Raw genomic sequence first — 16,222 nt, forward strand, 5'->3', positions numbered from 1 at the left:
TCAGAAGGAACATTTTTTCACAGAGCCTGTGAAATGGGCTGAGCTGCTGACACCCACACAAAGCCTAAGGGAGACGTTGGCAGCAGCATGTTCCTGGAGAAAGTGGTGGTACTGTTGTACTTCATTCCTGTGTGCCTTCGACTTGGGTTCTTCTGTGTCATTTTAATGCACTTTTGCCCAGGGGGAGGCAGAGCCCTGCCAAGGGAAAACTTGGCAGTGAGGGTGGCTCTTGGGAGAGGACAGCCAGACAAACCCAAGATTCACCCTGTGGATGAGAAGGGTGGAGCATACTATGGTGCTAAAATGGTCTCTCTGGAAGACAGCTGAGCCCCAGCTGCACTGTAAGGATGCTGCTGCAGCTCCCAGCCTCAGAAAGGCGGGGGCCCCAGCAATTGTTCCTTGGGGCAAGCTGCTTCCTACTTGAGACATTTTATACCGGGTTGCAAAGCACCGTTTATGTTATGTATTATACCCACAGTAATAAACCTAGGGCTTCTCCTTGTGCACGAAAGCCCATGCACACTCATTCTGTAAGAAACTAGATAGGAATAGTCTAGAAAAGATCCAAGCAAGAAAAGTCTTCCAAGTCAAGTTGTGTTTATTACAATTGGGTCTCACACTATGAGACTCAGTGCAATGCAAAGTGTACAGGCATTGTTCATATTTTCATCTGATGCTCAACTGGCCCTGTGTAGGTTCTGCTAGTCCAATTTTTATTCTTGGGGAAACAGTTTCATGACTCAGTGAGTTGCCCACAGTTGCTACTACTGAGTTTCAGACCATACTCCTGTTTTGTTACCTGTCTCCCATCACAAATTCAGTGCCCCTGGCTGCTTATGTGGGTGTGAATGAAGCAGACCCAGGAGGACAAGCAGAGGTAGAGCAGCCAGAGGGAGTCCGGGCTCTCGGTAGTGCCTGCGTGTTTGCCCCGCAGACAAGAGCCAGCTAAGATGAGTCTTCCTGGCCCACACCTACCACTCTGTCTGCTGCTGCCCTCGGGACCCACCCACTGCAAAGAAGTCGGGCCAATCATTCATCTGAGTTTCTACATCTGTAAAGTACTTCACCTGTACTTAGTTTTAGAATCACTTGAGAGCATAAGAAAATCACTGATTCCATAAATTTTCAGAAAAAAATGAGTGCTACCTTGGCGGCAAACTGTATCTCAGCGAGGGAATGGCAGGGAGCGAATATAGCCACAATGACTACGCTGCAGAAACCTGGCCCTTAGCTCAAAAAGTAAAAAGATTCAAGGGAACTTGTTTCCATGTGTATGAAGGAGAAACAGGTTCAGAGAGATTAACTGGCTCACAGTTAGCATCAGAGCCAAGGTTCAAATCCAGAACTCCTGACTGGTCCTGGGCCAGTGCTGAGATGAGACAGTTTCTGCTGATAAGTCATGGCCTAAGTTACCTGAAGATGGAACTGGTTCTAACACCCACTGACAAAACCGATGGCTACTTCAAATCCAGAAAGCAGTTATTTTAATAACAAGTGACCATTGACCATAAACTCTTCCAGAAGTTAAAACCATTCACAATGAAATGTATAAACAATCTGTATTGAGATTTCTCAGCTCCTTCTCTTTTTTTTTTCTTCATCAGATTAGTCAGTTTGCACAGAGGTTAACAACTCCTGTCAGGAAAGAGAGTTGAAGTTAGAGAATATGCACACTACGTTAAAACAAACCAAAAGCACAGAGCTGGTTGAGCTGCACAGACGTTGGAAGAGATCACAGGGAGCGATGGATTTTAGGAGTAACTCCAATAACCCTGCTAACATCCCCCAGCCCACCCCACAGTAGGACTGAACTCCTGGTAGAAGTCTGCCAAGAGCTGAATTTCTTGATTGCTATCTCATACGCGACTCACTTCAGTTTGAACAACTAAAGATGGAACAGAGTCTAAAGACAAAAAAAGTTGCTGGCCATTCAGTGGATACACACAAAAGCATCATTCTCTAGTTAGTGCCACCTGCTTTCACCCAGCTAGGAGTTTTCTGAAAGGTCCTTCTCTAACTGTCGCTCAAGAATCGGTTTTCGTCAAAGGGACTTGCAAGCATACCTGTTCATCATAGGCTTCATTGACGAAAGTCTCACTGTTCATTAGGTTCTCTTCTTCTTGGTCATCTTCTTTATGGCTGGCCACATTTCTTGATGAGGCTGTAGTGTTTCTAGAAATCAAAGAAACAGAGTCAAACGAGTTGCCCCTTGAGTTAGAAGCTGGGATTGGCGAATGGTTTAAAAAGGCCAACTTGTCTCCATCACAGGATTTTTTAAAAAAATTATGCCCTATTTTAATTGTCTCTTTAACAAAGCAAACCACCTAGAATGGGCAACCTTTGAGTTGATTATTATTTGTTACTAAGTATTCATTTCACTCCTGACTTGATGATACATCTCTCAATTGAGGGGAACTAAGTAATGGGGGTCAATGAGTACTGAATGCAAGGACAGGTCAGTGGCAAATGAACACCGGTAACTGGCAAGTTAATGTAGTTTAAAAAACTGAGGTGACAATCAGAATCCCAAGGGTAGCATCTAAGTCATCCTAATATTAACCAGTTAGTTGTTAACTAACCAGTGTTACCTTGGGCAAAGACAAATCACTTCCCCTGACCTGCAGTCTACAAACCAAAGGGTGGGTAGAGACGGAACTTTTACAACTTTCGTCACTTCTACATTTCTTGATACATAGGCTGTTTAATGTCTGATTATCTGATTGGTGTCTTCAGTTACTATATCTTGCTATGCTACGGTTTATTTTGTCATCATTCCTACACTAAATCATTGTTTCATTATTCGTGTTTGTTTCTTTAATCCACTGACTCTTGCTCTTTGGCAAAACTTGATGCTTTTGCTTTAAATCTTTCCTGAGTTTCTTTATTTCACCTCCTGTTGCAGGATGAGAGATGCCCCCTCCAAATTCATATGTCTCGGTCATAAGACCCATTCCTTTAGAATGTAATTGTATTTGGAAAGAGGTAATTATGTTAAAAGGAGGTCATGAGTTTGGGCCCTAGTGCAATGTGACTGATGTCCTTATAAGAAGAGAGTAGGCCCCAGACACACACAGAGGGAAGACCATGGGGGGTCATGGAGACATCTGCACCTACAGTTTAAGGAGAAACTAGACCTCGGCCCCACTGGCATGCTGATTTCAGACTTCCAGCCTCCAGAACTATGAGGAAATAAATTTCTGTTGTTGAAGACGCCCAGTTTGTGGTCTTTATTATGGCAGCCCTGGCAAACCAATCACCTCTCCTAACCAATTTCCATCCAGCCGTTGGACTAGCTCCGCCTCATCAGTGGGGAGTCACCTCCCTTCATCCCAGAGAATGTGCCCCTGACAACTGTTGGGGCAGGTGTATCTGCCCCAGGTATCACTGGAAAAGATAATCCCAATGATTACTTTTCCAGGCATCTCACAGGTGAGGCTGCTTCACCACCTAAATAAAGCCTTTCTCAGAGGATGTGTTTCCAGAGTGGACTCATACCTCCAACCCCATTCATCTTATTTTATAAGCAACTTCTTCAGAATAACACTCTTTCGTGAGGACATTAAGAGCTGCTCACCTTTTTAGTTTATGGTCTTTTCTGAAGTGCACAAATGCTCCCAGAGCCACCAGAACAACTGATAAGCTGATGGTTGAGCCGAGGGTGATGTAGCCTGGGGCAGGCCCACGCACCACCTCCTCACAGACCTCTCCATTGTTTTCCACTAGGCAGCTGCATTTTCTCAGCTCTCCTTCCATGGTACAGATGCCCCTCCCGTTACAGAAATCACTGCTACAAGGCAGCTGCTTTGTCCTCTGTGAGTCCTCGGGCTGCACAGGCTTCCCTCTTTCCTTGGTTTCTGAGGTCTTGCTTTCTCGATCCGGGATGAGAGGGGTTGGTGTTTTTCTCACAGGATGATGCATACCTTCTGGGCCCAGGGAAGGAGCCAAAATGGGCTTGGAAGCCTGGGGATGCAGGGCAATTTTAGGAGTGACCCTTTTTGCAGCCTCTAGCATTTCAGGTGTTGGTGTTGAAAGGGTTTTATCTGGAAAGGTACCTACAGAAAGAGCAGGTAGGAGCATGGGCATACACACACATTTGTCAGCTAAGAACTATTTCAGAAGAATGAGAATTCTAATGGACTTAAGCAGATGAGGTTGAATTTATAAAATCATAAATCACTCCCATCACTTTTGGCCAAAGGAAAAAATTATTAAAATTTATATTAAAAACCTGCCTATCTTACAGCACTTAAAACATTTGGTTCAGGACCAGCCTATCGATCAGAGCAGTCTACTTTTAGAAGCAGGTCTGCACAGGTTTAGCCAAGGCAGACCCTGTCACTGACAATGATTTATTCTATAAGGACCAATGTGGTAGAATTAAACAAGAAATGTAGAGATTAGATAGATTTTTCAAATATAAGTTTATCTATAAATATTTAAAACTTTTTATTAAGGACTTTTTTAGAGAGAGAGAAACATCAGTTTGTTGTTCCATTTATTTATGCATTCATTGGTTGACTCTTGTATGTGCCCCAACCGGGATCAAGCCCCCAACCTTGGCAATGGGGACAGCATTCTAACCAATGGAGCTATCTGGCCAGGATCTACTTAAAACTCTTTTGAGCCCAAGTAAACTGCAAGTTGAGCAAGATCTACAAGTGGCAAATGGTGAACCGGATGCCGTGGTGGTAGTAGGAGGAGCACACATTAGGCAGGGGATAGGCAACAGGGTGCTTCTAACCATAGAGGATTCTGAAGTGAAGTCTGTTTAAGGCATCTCACTGCACTGTGTTATTATCAGCGTGAGCGTTATCCTCATGTGAACACTGAAGGCCAAACTGCAGGGAGGGAAGGCTACAAACTGCAGGGAGTACTAGCAATGAAACTGCTTCTTGCCTCTGCCTTCACCTGGAGTGTTTCCATCCTGGGCAGTTTAGGGTCCCTCATGGTAAGGCATATCCAAAGGAAGCCCGTTTGTACCACGTTGTACACTCAGTAATCCTCTCCAAAAAACTGATGCAAAAGCCAGGGGGAAATAATCATCAAGGAGCAGAGTTAGCTATTGGGCCTAGTTACCAGGAATGAAAGAGCAAGTGCAAGTATGTCAGTTTTCTGGTTTAGTTTTAAAACCAGGTGATGAGGATGATAAAGGTCTCACTCATTGCCTCCCCATCCTTGACTCGTTACCAACACAGGGCTTTCAACAAAACCACCCTCATTTACAAGACCATCAGGTCAACCCTGGAAAATCCATTCTCTTTCCTAGTTAGGATGGACTGATTAGGGGTATCATTTGTCTTCCAGGCAGTCAGGTTTTAGAAGGTGAGAATAGAAATTGAGAAGCCAATGAGAACACTTCGCTGTAAGATGCATTTTCTAAATCTTTTTCTTTAGTAGTTATGACGGGTTTCAGTACCACATCCACTACCTCTTCAATTCTGTAGCTTATAGGACCTGGATACCATTGGAGATACAGCTATAGCATTAGGAGAGGGTGGTTACAGGCAGAATTAGCTGGAGTCGCTCAGATGACTAGCTGTGGACACACCTTTCCATGAAGGCACTATTTGGTATTGCTATAACAGCCTATTACAGTAAACATTTAAGTACTAACATGGCAGCTTAATATACATTCTCCCATATTCCTTAACACCTCTGTACAGTAGAAAGTGCTATTTCCACATTAAAAAGGGGGAACAAAGAGAGGTCAAATAGTTTGCCTAACCAGCATCCCCTGGGATGTGCTTTCCAAACGATCAAAAATGGGCTGAGCCAAACGTAGGTGAAATGAGTGTTCTCTCAGACCACACACAACTGGCCATTGCACTGCAGCCCCCTATCACACTGCCTGCTCTACAATCAAATCAGAGGAGTTTGAACCCCTCTAGCTTTCCACGAGGGGTTCCCGTACTCCATGTCCAATTGCCCAGATTAGGAGTTTCCTACTGCTCAGTTTAAAGAGGACACAGTGATAACCGGGTAGTAATTGAGAGGATAAAAGCTTAAGGAGTATTGACAAATTCAATATCACTAAAAGTCAGCCACTCACGGTGATGAACAGGAATTACTCACAGCTCATTTCATCAGATGCATCCAGACAGTCGGCGCGACCGTCACACACTCGCTCCGTGGAAATGCATTTCCGACCGTCCCTACAGGACTGCGATGACGCAGAGCAGTGGACAGCTTCAATGCATCTGTTTGTGTCGGCCAAGTAGTACCCGCGAGAACACTTACAGGTCCGTCCTTCAGGCTTCGGCAAACAAATGTGGCTACATCCTCCATTGTCTTTTGAGCAGCTGTTACTACCTGTGGATTCCCGCCCTGTAAATATATCCAATTAAATTTTTTTCCTAAGAGTCTCTGCAAATTTTCTGCATAGAGACTGTCAGCGTTATAGGGCCCAGATGTTTCCCCAGAGGAGACAGCTCTGCAGTTTAACTCCTTTTAGTCGACTGGGTACCAAGTCATTGGTGATTCTTCTTCACGGATAAGAATGGCATTAGAAACCAAGGAGTTCAGACAAGGGACGAGCTTAAGAAAAACTGAAGTAAACTGCGGTTCTTTCAAGACCCCATTGTAAATTGCCTCCTCCCCTCACACCAACCACCCAGCGTTAGAACTGGAAGGGCCTTACACATGAAGCTCTCCTCGGATGAAACTACGGGGCTGTGGTCCCTATGATCCTCTACCAAATATACAGAGAGAACAGATTGGCGGTTGCCAGATGGTGTGGGCAGTAGGTGGGGGCGGGCAGTTGGAGAAGAGTCTGACTAAGTCAGTCATTTATAGCTTCCCATCGTTCTTCAAAGCTTTTATCTTAAGATTTAACTTCTAGCGAGTTTTTTACCTTTTAAGAGATTCCAGGAGTTGTAGAATCGGTGTATATGTAGTATAGATACAACCTACTTTAAGGGTGAGAGAGACCCTCCTTAATTCTGGGTCTCAGAATTAAGCAACAGGTGAAGATCAATTTGTGATGTGACCATTATCACACTGAAGAATTCTGATAACGTTCTCCCCACAAAGCCAAGACTTTGGGATTCAGCGTGATTAATTCAGTTATAAAGGTTCGCTTTCAAGAGCAAAGCAATGGATCAGCATTCTCTTAAGACTGATATGTGTACTCAACAACCAGGAGAAAGGTAGGCGTGATTAACTGAGCTCACATTGTTGGTATTAATCTCCACTAGGAACAGATTTCTTCTGTTGCTACTTCAACCGAGCCCACCACCCTCCTCCCCAAACACTCAGTCAGGCGGCCCATTTGCGTCTATAAGAAAGGTGGAGAAAAACACCTGAGCGCCACCCCCCCATTGATACTTCAAGTATTAGATGACATCACAAGTAGATACAAGTGACAGTGAGTAGCATGAAAAGAGCTGAAAGTGGGTTTCAATTATACCACAGCTGTAATTAATCTATAATAATAGAACTGAAAATAAAACTCAAGTCAACCAAGCTCCAGTCCAGTCCGAACTTCAGTCTCGTGTGCCTAGAAGACTCCCACTCACCACTAGTACGTCTTCTAAGGAACAAAACTAGTCAGAGACTAGAATCAGACTGCATATAACTGCAGAGAGACAAGAGAGTTATCAAGATCTATAGGGACTGGCCAGAGAAATATTTTAGTGGAAAACACAAAGACATTTTGAAGACATAACAAAGGATGGAGCCCTGCCTCCAGGGGGAAATTCAGTAGACTTCAGAGTTGTTGTAATCCTTGAGGAGTTACCTACTTACCCTGTTGACGAAGTTTACTGTATACTTTCAAATTCACAATCTTCTGGTCTACTTGGAACCACTGGTTTTCTGAAAGTTCAGCCTTGCTGTACCAAACTTTAGTGATTTGGGCTGAAACAAAAGCCAGTGAACAATCATGAATGAAAGTGAGATTTTAAGACAGCTTCCTGGGCAAAAAAACATTGCTCAATGTGAAAACTGTTACTTGTTTGCATAAACTCCAGTTGAGTAACAAGAGTTTTGGAGAAGAGACCTATATTCGCCTAAATTTTGTTTCTCGGAAGAAACTTCAGATAAATACAAGACGTTCTATACCTTTTTCCCAAATAAAATCAGGTATTAATAAGCTATGTTGAGCCATTCATATATGTCCAGATATCTAAAGATAGGAAATTAGGATATATGAAACTTCAACCGGCCCATACAAGTGATGGATAATAAATTTAAACACTGTTTTGAACATTTCAAAAAATGGCTTATTTGCAACAAGAGTCATTGCAGGATCTTAAAATAGATGGCGAAGGTCTTCCCACATACCTAATAAATAAGAATCTCTGGAGTAGAATCTGACAACGTGTCTTTGAAATTCTGATGTGGCCAAACCCAGCTGGTCAATGGACCAGAATTTGGAAATATAAAAAGGCAGGTTTACTTTAAACACATATGCTGTTCATTTTTCCTTTTTTAGCAAATCTAGGTTCTAGCCAGAAACAATATACTAGAGCAGCAATTTTCAGCCACTGTGCCACTGCATACTGGTGCACCACAAGAACTTCTAAAACATGCAACACCTGACTATTTCATCAGGGGCACTGGCTTCTTTTCTCTTTGACTGTTAAATTTTAAAAAGTGATGAAAATCAAAACAACCACAGCCATCTGGTGGAATGAATCAAATTATACATTTTTTGTCAGACTGGCAAAAATGTATTTTTTGATGTGTCACAAAATGTTAGTCATTGGTTTCTGTGCTATAACATGCGAAAGGTTGAAAATCACTGTACTATATAGAGCACTGTGGTTTAGGACAAGCTCTTTGAATATACTGGAAATACTCCGCAGGTTGAAAATGTCCCATAATTACCTAGTATCGTCATGCTGTACTTAGTCAGCTGAAGCAGGCACTGTCTTCCTTTTAGCGGTAAGGTGTTACAGCTACTAGCTACTACCAACTGGGAGAGCAGTTGTACAACCTACTTTCAATTTCTGGTCCAGTTCTCTCTCTACTGTATCAGGTGTCCTCCAAAGCAAGGAGCCTCATATGAATGCCAGAAATCTCAGGCAGAAATAGACTATGCAAAAAATAACCCGAGAAGTTAAAGCTCCCCCAGGTCATAGAATCACTGTTACACACACGTGTTAGATTAGGAAAGTTGTTTAGCAATGTTTCCCAAGGAAAGACACTGCCAAAGACCAGGGCTAAGCAGCAGCAGACTCTCTTTAGATACCCAGGAGCAAAGTCAGGTCACAAAGACAATCAGATATAGAATGAAGACCTACTGTCATCAACTGTTGTCCAGAACAGCGTGCCCTGGCCATAAGCAAAGAGGTGAAGGCCCTGGATTCCTCTGCGGTCTACTCTGTATCTGGAGCCGTCTTGTTGAATACTTTCTATGAGTCCTCTCCCTAGAGAGAGAAGGTTGGTTTACTTCACTTTGCCCAAACAGCTGTGCTTGGCCCTGCCGCCCCTCCAGGGGGAGGCCGTCCACCATGCATTCCCTGAAGGCCAGATCTTCTTCATTCACTCTCCCCTAACGATGCTGCACAAAGACTTGCTCGCGCATATTTTACGTTCTCCATGTTATACCTTCACAAAGGAGCTATTACACGACTGTGGGCTGATACATGCAATTCAGGATGGGGAATGATCTTATTTATTTGGAAAGTGGTACAGAAAATATGAACTCCGACCTAAAGGCTATTTGAAATTATGGCTGAAGACCAGAAAGCTGAACATTTCTACCACACTCTGGCCAAGGTCCCTCAGACTCACATTTAGGGTGTAGGTAATAATTACCAGTATCAGCCCAGTATACTCGAGTTCCTGAATCGGAAAAGGTCAGACCCACAGGGACCTGGGACTTCTGCCACAGCACCTTCCTCCTGCTGCCATCCATGAAGGCACAGTCGATGCTGGAGCCGTGCCCACCATCACCCTGGGGACGCAGATCCACAAAACACATGACGACAGTAGGTGGGTGGAGCGCAACACAGGTTGGGCGGTACAGGTCTTCGCCGAACACGACAGTGGAATACTGGCCTTTAGACGAAACCACGTTGATATGAGGATTCTCACTGCCGATCCAATATATGTTTCCACTCAACCAGTCCACAGCAAGGTCGATGACTGTCCCCGCCACAGACAGCATCTGCCTCCAAGAGAGCTTCCCAGATTCTTTGAGCCTCAGGAGCCTGATGCCACCACTATCCAATTCTGAAAGGTAGAGGGACTTTTCCTGGACGAGGTAATCCACTGAGGCCAGCTGGCTCACACTGGTGAAGGGAAGTGTCCTGTGTTCTGGGAAAGTTGATTGTCCCAGTAAAGCTTCTAGGTTTTTCAGATAAATCTACGAAAAAAAGTTAGGTGGATGGTACCAGTTGAGTATAGTCTAATTTATTACCTTGATTTTGCATGAATAGTAAGATACTTAAGTTCAGGTTTTTATATGTTTTATCTTCTAAAAGCAGATAGCAGTTATTTCTCTCCTTTCCTGGAGCTTCAAGCACTTTAACTTCCTTGAATTCAGGTGTTTTGAAGATGTACCCCTCCATGAAGGGCACTCCCCTTTAAATGAACTTCTGCTATGAACATCTTAAGGAAGCTAAAGTTTACCTTCCAGCCCAAAATTTGTTTTGTTTTTTGTAAAATGCCAAGTCTTCTAGATATTAGAAGTTACGGTGACATGCTTGTCAGTGCCTTTACCCCCCTGTGATTTAAGAAAAGTTCCCTCACGAAATGTACTTGCCCTCCACCCCCAGGCAAGAACGGACCCAAGCTGTTTGTATTCGGAACTCCTCTGCATCGTTATCTCTGTGCTTGGACAACTTAACAGAGTTGTCCAAACTGAGCTGCACTGATTTCACTGTGTTCTGGTGTACTGAGCATTTCCTAAAGGAATTTAAGTAGAAGTTATCCTTATTTCATAGCTGCTTTATTTTGGTCATGATAGCTCCCAGCACACAGTGAATACTAAAATTGAAGCCGTATTTGAAGAATACACAAGGGGAAGAACCTCTACTGGGTATAACTGCCCGGGAGGAGCTCGGATTCCTCAGTCTGAGAGAGAACGCAGCCACGCACAGACACCCGAGGAAGGCTGTGGGCAGTACCTGTGTGATAACCGTAGGCAACACAAGGAACAGAAATGCAGACTCCTTGACGGGGACACAGTTGACACTGTCATCTGCAAGCAGGAGTCCAACTGGGCAACGACAGCTTCCCTTGGAGCGTGGGCTCAGAAGGCACAAATGAGAACATCCAGTGTCCAGACAAGGGTTAGAGGACCTGGGCTGTAGGACTTCGTGCATCACCTGGAAGAAATGTGCATCATGGAAGCCTTAGAGACAGCTGATGAATACGTCACTTGAGTTTGCACTCTGGGCAGACTCATAGATGTCACTCTACTGGGGAGAATTAGGGGATGTTTTGAAGAGTACGTTACAGACCTTGAGTCCATAAGGCTGTTCAAAACGCTTGATGAGGACGGCTCTGTTCTTGCCTGTCAGCTTCTGCATACGCTGCACTGTTCTCGTCTTTGTTTCAGACCAGAAGACTTCGTCTTCCAACACAGCAACGGAAAAGGGGCTCTTGATTTGTGTTAGCTGCAACGTCTAAAATGAAGAAGGGGGCATCGGGACAACTGTCATGGCATAAACAGCAAACTATTTAAAAATAAAACAAAACGGTGAAGGCGAGGTTTCTGGGATGAGCTTTACGCAAAGCCCACGGCATTTCAGACAAGTCTAATATCAAAACAGCACTTACACTAATACCAGTACCATCTAGATTGGCAGAGCCAATGCAGTGAAATTTGTCGTCAGACCAGAATATCTTCCAACTCAGCTGGTCGAGAACTATGCTAGTTGGCCAGCCCAGACCTTGGTTGATGAGTATTTTTCTGTCGCTACCATCCATTCCAGCTTGTTCTATGCAGGACTCTCCGCCAATTTTTTCAGACCAGTACATTAACCTATGCGGACAGAAGTCAGCATTGGGATAAAGCATTATCTCGCAGAAAATAACATCTATTCCTCCTTTAAGACAGTGATTTGCTGTCCAATTAATTTTTCTTCAAATTAAAATGTAAAAAATATAAACTTGGTTTGTTCCCTGAGCATAATTATGAAGCAGCAAGAGGTTTTCTTGATATTCTCTAGCGATTGTTTGGTCATCACCTGGGAGTAAAATATCATAAAAGTTGTGTATGAAGGCTAGAAATACATTAGTGCTTAAGCCACAGAAAATATTCAGGGAATCTGACAATTGCTTCTGGGCTGGAAAGTATGTAGTTCCATGGGCAGTCACACGCCGCAGACTTTATTCTTGGCCGCTGGGAGGAAATGTATCACACATACTGTCGATTTCCTGAGGGCCACATTAACAGGCCCTGGTCGAAGGTATTAAAAGGTGAGAAAAATGGAGGAAGGATACCCAATCTGGTATCCTGAGTTTTATCTTTCTTTGAATTCTGAGTTTTGAACCCTGAGGTTTGCTCTTTCTTATTTTTTTCATTTGAGATATATGTGGCCACCCCAATGAGGGCTTGTGGCCCTGCCACGTGGGAAATGTCAACTCCAGGTTCCTGGGGGAAAGGGCTCTAGGTGAAGAACCCGGGTCCAACTCCAAGACACAATTATTCTCCCCACCCGCCCCCAAGCACATTATTGTACATGGCATACTACCCCTCGTTCCTTTCTTTTCCCTCCTGCAATTTGAAAGCCACAAAAATTCTCCATTCCGAGGTATTTTTGTTTATTTTTCAAAAATAAACAAAAGAAAGTATTGGTGGGCCACCAAGTGAGTTACTTACATCTCACTTCAATGAACTAAATGATTCTTTCCAAAAGCTTTCAAAATTACTGTGTGTGGTTGACCTACATCACCATAAGATGTAAAGTGAAGTTATATAAGGCTTCTCTTCGCTTGTTCAATGTTGAGTGAATACAACCAGAGAGGGGCTGAGGAGGAATGACCAACTTCGAGATCTGACAGGACACTGTTAGGCCTGGACTCACCCATTTAGGGGGTCCAACGCCAAAGACCGTGGTTGATTCAAGCTGTCATCCAGGACCACCGTGTACTCAGGTTTTCCTCCCCAAACAGCAGTCAGCTGAGCTGCCACAATCTGGCCAGCCGCCCCATCTGTCCAGTAGAGATTCCTCCCAATCCAGTCGACCGCTATACAGTCTGACTTTACTCCTGCAGAGAGGAAACCATTTAACACCCGCACTGAGGTTAAATTATAGCTCTTACTGGCTTTCAGCTCAGACTACGCATCAGGCTAGGATGCCGGGTCGATTCATTTTCAAACTGGTGTATGCATTTCCATCAAAGCAGTCTCCTTTCAAATGCCCTGAAGTACTATTTGTGGAGGGAGATGGCTATCGCTCCTATGGCCACTGGCTGACTGTTTGGCCGACTCCTGTGTCTACTGAGATGACAATGTATCAAAATCTTTCCATTTCAACCAACTAGCAAGTCCTGGATCCCTTTTAGTTAAGGAGGTGCAGTTAAACCAATGTTTAGCGTGTTAATGGCCAGTCACTTTCTTTTTCATGCCATGCGTATTGGTAAAGGCAAGGGACCTACCTTTTACTACAGTCCCTTTCTTCTTGGTGTCCATGCTTAGCCACTGAATGCTTTCCGCACCGAGATCTGTCCAGAAGACTTTCTGATCCAGCAAGTCATAGTCAATGGAGAAAATAGTCAGGTTCTTGTCTGCAGTCACCAGAATATCTTCTTTCAAGCTCCTCAATCCGTAGAGGAGCAGGTTAAACTGAATTGCCACGAGCAGGACTGGTTCAGTCCCTGTTGGATAAGAACTGCTCTCAGTACGGCCTTTGGGAGTTCGGACGGTGAGTTCGAATTAGAGGACAAAGGAGTCCCTGCCTTCGCGTGGCCCGGGCTGTGATGCCAGCCCTCTGGAAGCTAGGACACCCTTCCCTTGTGTGATGGTTAAGCTAATACCCACATTGGAGGATCCTTAGAGTGAAGGCATGATCAGCTTAAATTGAAGATCACATTTCTAACTAAATATGCGCGGGGTAAGTGGGCAGGACAGAAGTGTGATTTAGGACATCAGACACTTTTCTAGCTCCAGGTAAGGCTGACCTGTGGGTACAAAGGCCGGAGTTATGGTTTTGTTATAATACCGCTTTATTAGTAGACAATTTCAAACTCAAATCTGGTCTGAAATACGAGGTATAAAAAGAGTGCTTTGGGATTCTGCTAATCTTGCTCTAAAGACAGACAAAGCAGGCAGGAGCATTTAAGACCCGAGAAAGAGAGGTTTGCGTTGGCATTCCTGGCCGAGTTAGCACCTTGAAGCTTGTGACCCAGCTTAGGAGACACTCCCAGCTCCAGTTAACCTGCTGCTTTACAGGTGTGGCCGTCAGGCTCCAGCAGGTAGCCAGGGTGACAGGCGCAGCGGTAGGAGCCCTCGGTGTTGATGCAGGTCTGGCTGCAAGGCCGAGCCCCCGGCCCCTGGCACTCATCCACGTCCCGGCAGACTCGGCCACTGCCCCTCAGCTCAAAGCCCGGCTCGCAGGCACACACCTGAAAGAGGTTGGCGGAAACATGAACACTTTCTGAAGACAGTACACCATTGATTTTTCTAAAAAGGCCTTCGCCTCGCTATAGAAAGCACATGGCAATACATTTCATTTCAGCAACTCAAATGGTTCTTAGAACCAACTTCATTTTGAATACAGTCACCCTATTCTTCCTAGCAACCCTGCCACACACCTCACACCCTTGCCGCCACCCTGGGCCTGAGTTGACAGGGGTGTCTGAGCTCAGCACAGGACACCTGGAACCCCAACACAATCAGATTGAACAGACCTGGCTGTCTGCCAATAGAGATGGGACCACAACCAGATGCAAGAACAGTCTCCTTTGACTCGCCCATCAGAATCAAGGTCACTACTATGTTCAGCCAACTGGGCTAGAACATAGGCAGGTCTTAAAGTTAGGCCAGGTCACATTACATGCAACTCAAATGGAAAGGACTTCCACGTGGGTAGGTATCCAATTTCCTGAGCTGCAACATGAAGGGAGGGTTATTTGGCTCTTGGGACAACCACAGAAAATTCTTGCTGAGCCCTAAGTGTGACCCAGAGCTCATGGCTGGGCTGGGACGGACCCTGGCAGTAGATTTTCTGGAGGTCGGCTGATCAGGTTCCAGAAAGCATGAGACAGGGAAAGGACAGGACAGGACTCGGGCATAGTATAGGCAGAGGGACATCGTGCCTGGGTCAGGCCAGCTCTGCTGTGTGCGGAGCGGCCAGCGGCAGCCTGCACGAGGAACCCGCCCCTGCAATGGGCCGGGTTGACAGCTGCTAGACACACTAGTAACAGACACACTCACAGGGCCACGTGGGGACTGGTGGCAGGTGTGGGAACACCGTGCTTGGCTGCATGCTGACCACGAGCACTGTCCACCCTCATCGGAGCCGTCAGCACAGTCCTCCTTCCCGTCACACAGCAGGCTGAGGTTGAGGCAGGCAGAGGAGTGGCACTGGAACTCAGAGCTCTGGCACTTCTCAGGGGGGCCTGGAGAGGGTGACTTTGTATCTTTAAGGTCCACCCTCTAATCACCCTCTAACCCCCCCGCCCCGGCACAGCCAGGCTCCCCTTGTGTTCAAGAGGCCTCCATTCTGGTGAGGAAAGGGTTTGGGGTCCTGCAGTGCTTCTTGCTGAGCTGCTTTCTCACGCCAAGCAGAAGCAAGTGGCTGGAGCCCCTTGGAGTCGTTTGCCTCCCCCACTCGGTGAAAGCTCCCCACACTTACACCCAGCCTCGTCGCTGCCGTCCCTGCAGTCCCGCTGCCCGTCACAGCGCCACGAGTCAGGCACGCACTGGTCCGCACGGGCACAGGGCCACTGGCCAGAGCCACACCGAAGCCCCTGAGGGTCACAGTTCTGGGGAGACAGTGGGGGACTGAGTGACACATGCATTCAGCACCCAGGAAGGGTTTTCGGAGGAGACAATCCCCAAGACCCTTCTGCAGCAAGGCCGGGCACATCCTAGAAACCCGGAAGGGACGGGAATTATGAGAAATTCTTCCTGTAACTGGAGTTTAGGCCAGGGGTTCTAGGTGATACAAATACGAGTGGGAAATGGAAGAAATGTCTTATTTTGCCAAATTAGAAAGCATTAATTTAAGAGGCGTAAGCAGAAGGATCTGCTCTAGAAGCTCTTAGCTAGAGTCCTTCCCACTTTATCTAACACACACCCAGCACATTAATAGTGATTTTGCACCTA

At 45.4% G+C, this 16,222-nt stretch overlaps 1 protein-coding gene across 1 annotated transcript in view; it reads right to left on the reverse strand.

The window, feature by feature from the left end:
- Positions 1-617: 617 nt before the first annotated feature.
- The window catches only part of LOC118993030 (low-density lipoprotein receptor-related protein 2-like), a 31,076-nt gene continuing 15,471 nt past the window's right edge, over positions 618-16,222 (reverse strand). The window contains exons 12-27 of the mRNA XM_037055090.1: positions 15,750-15,879; positions 15,387-15,513; positions 14,707-14,770; positions 14,343-14,517; positions 13,552-13,770; positions 12,978-13,161; positions 11,728-11,932; positions 11,409-11,573; positions 11,073-11,273; positions 9,760-10,309; positions 9,243-9,368; positions 7,744-7,854; positions 6,073-6,324; positions 3,575-4,052; positions 2,064-2,172; positions 618-1,635 (exon numbers count right to left, since the gene is read on the reverse strand). Of these exons, the coding sequence (XP_036910985.1) occupies positions 1,606-1,635; positions 2,064-2,172; positions 3,575-4,052; positions 6,073-6,324; positions 7,744-7,854; positions 9,243-9,368; positions 9,760-10,309; positions 11,073-11,273; positions 11,409-11,573; positions 11,728-11,932; positions 12,978-13,161; positions 13,552-13,770; positions 14,343-14,517; positions 14,707-14,770; positions 15,387-15,513; positions 15,750-15,879 (3,126 nt within the window). The 3' untranslated portion in view covers positions 618-1,605. The remainder of the gene's footprint in view (positions 1,636-2,063; positions 2,173-3,574; positions 4,053-6,072; positions 6,325-7,743; positions 7,855-9,242; positions 9,369-9,759; positions 10,310-11,072; positions 11,274-11,408; positions 11,574-11,727; positions 11,933-12,977; positions 13,162-13,551; positions 13,771-14,342; positions 14,518-14,706; positions 14,771-15,386; positions 15,514-15,749; positions 15,880-16,222) is intronic.

The sequence above is a fragment of the Sturnira hondurensis genome, unplaced genomic scaffold (genome assembly GCF_014824575.4).
Source record: "Sturnira hondurensis isolate 20B ecotype Veracruz unplaced genomic scaffold, ASM1482457v3 Scaffold0008640, whole genome shotgun sequence".
Taxonomy (NCBI): domain Eukaryota; kingdom Metazoa; phylum Chordata; class Mammalia; order Chiroptera; family Phyllostomidae; genus Sturnira; species Sturnira hondurensis.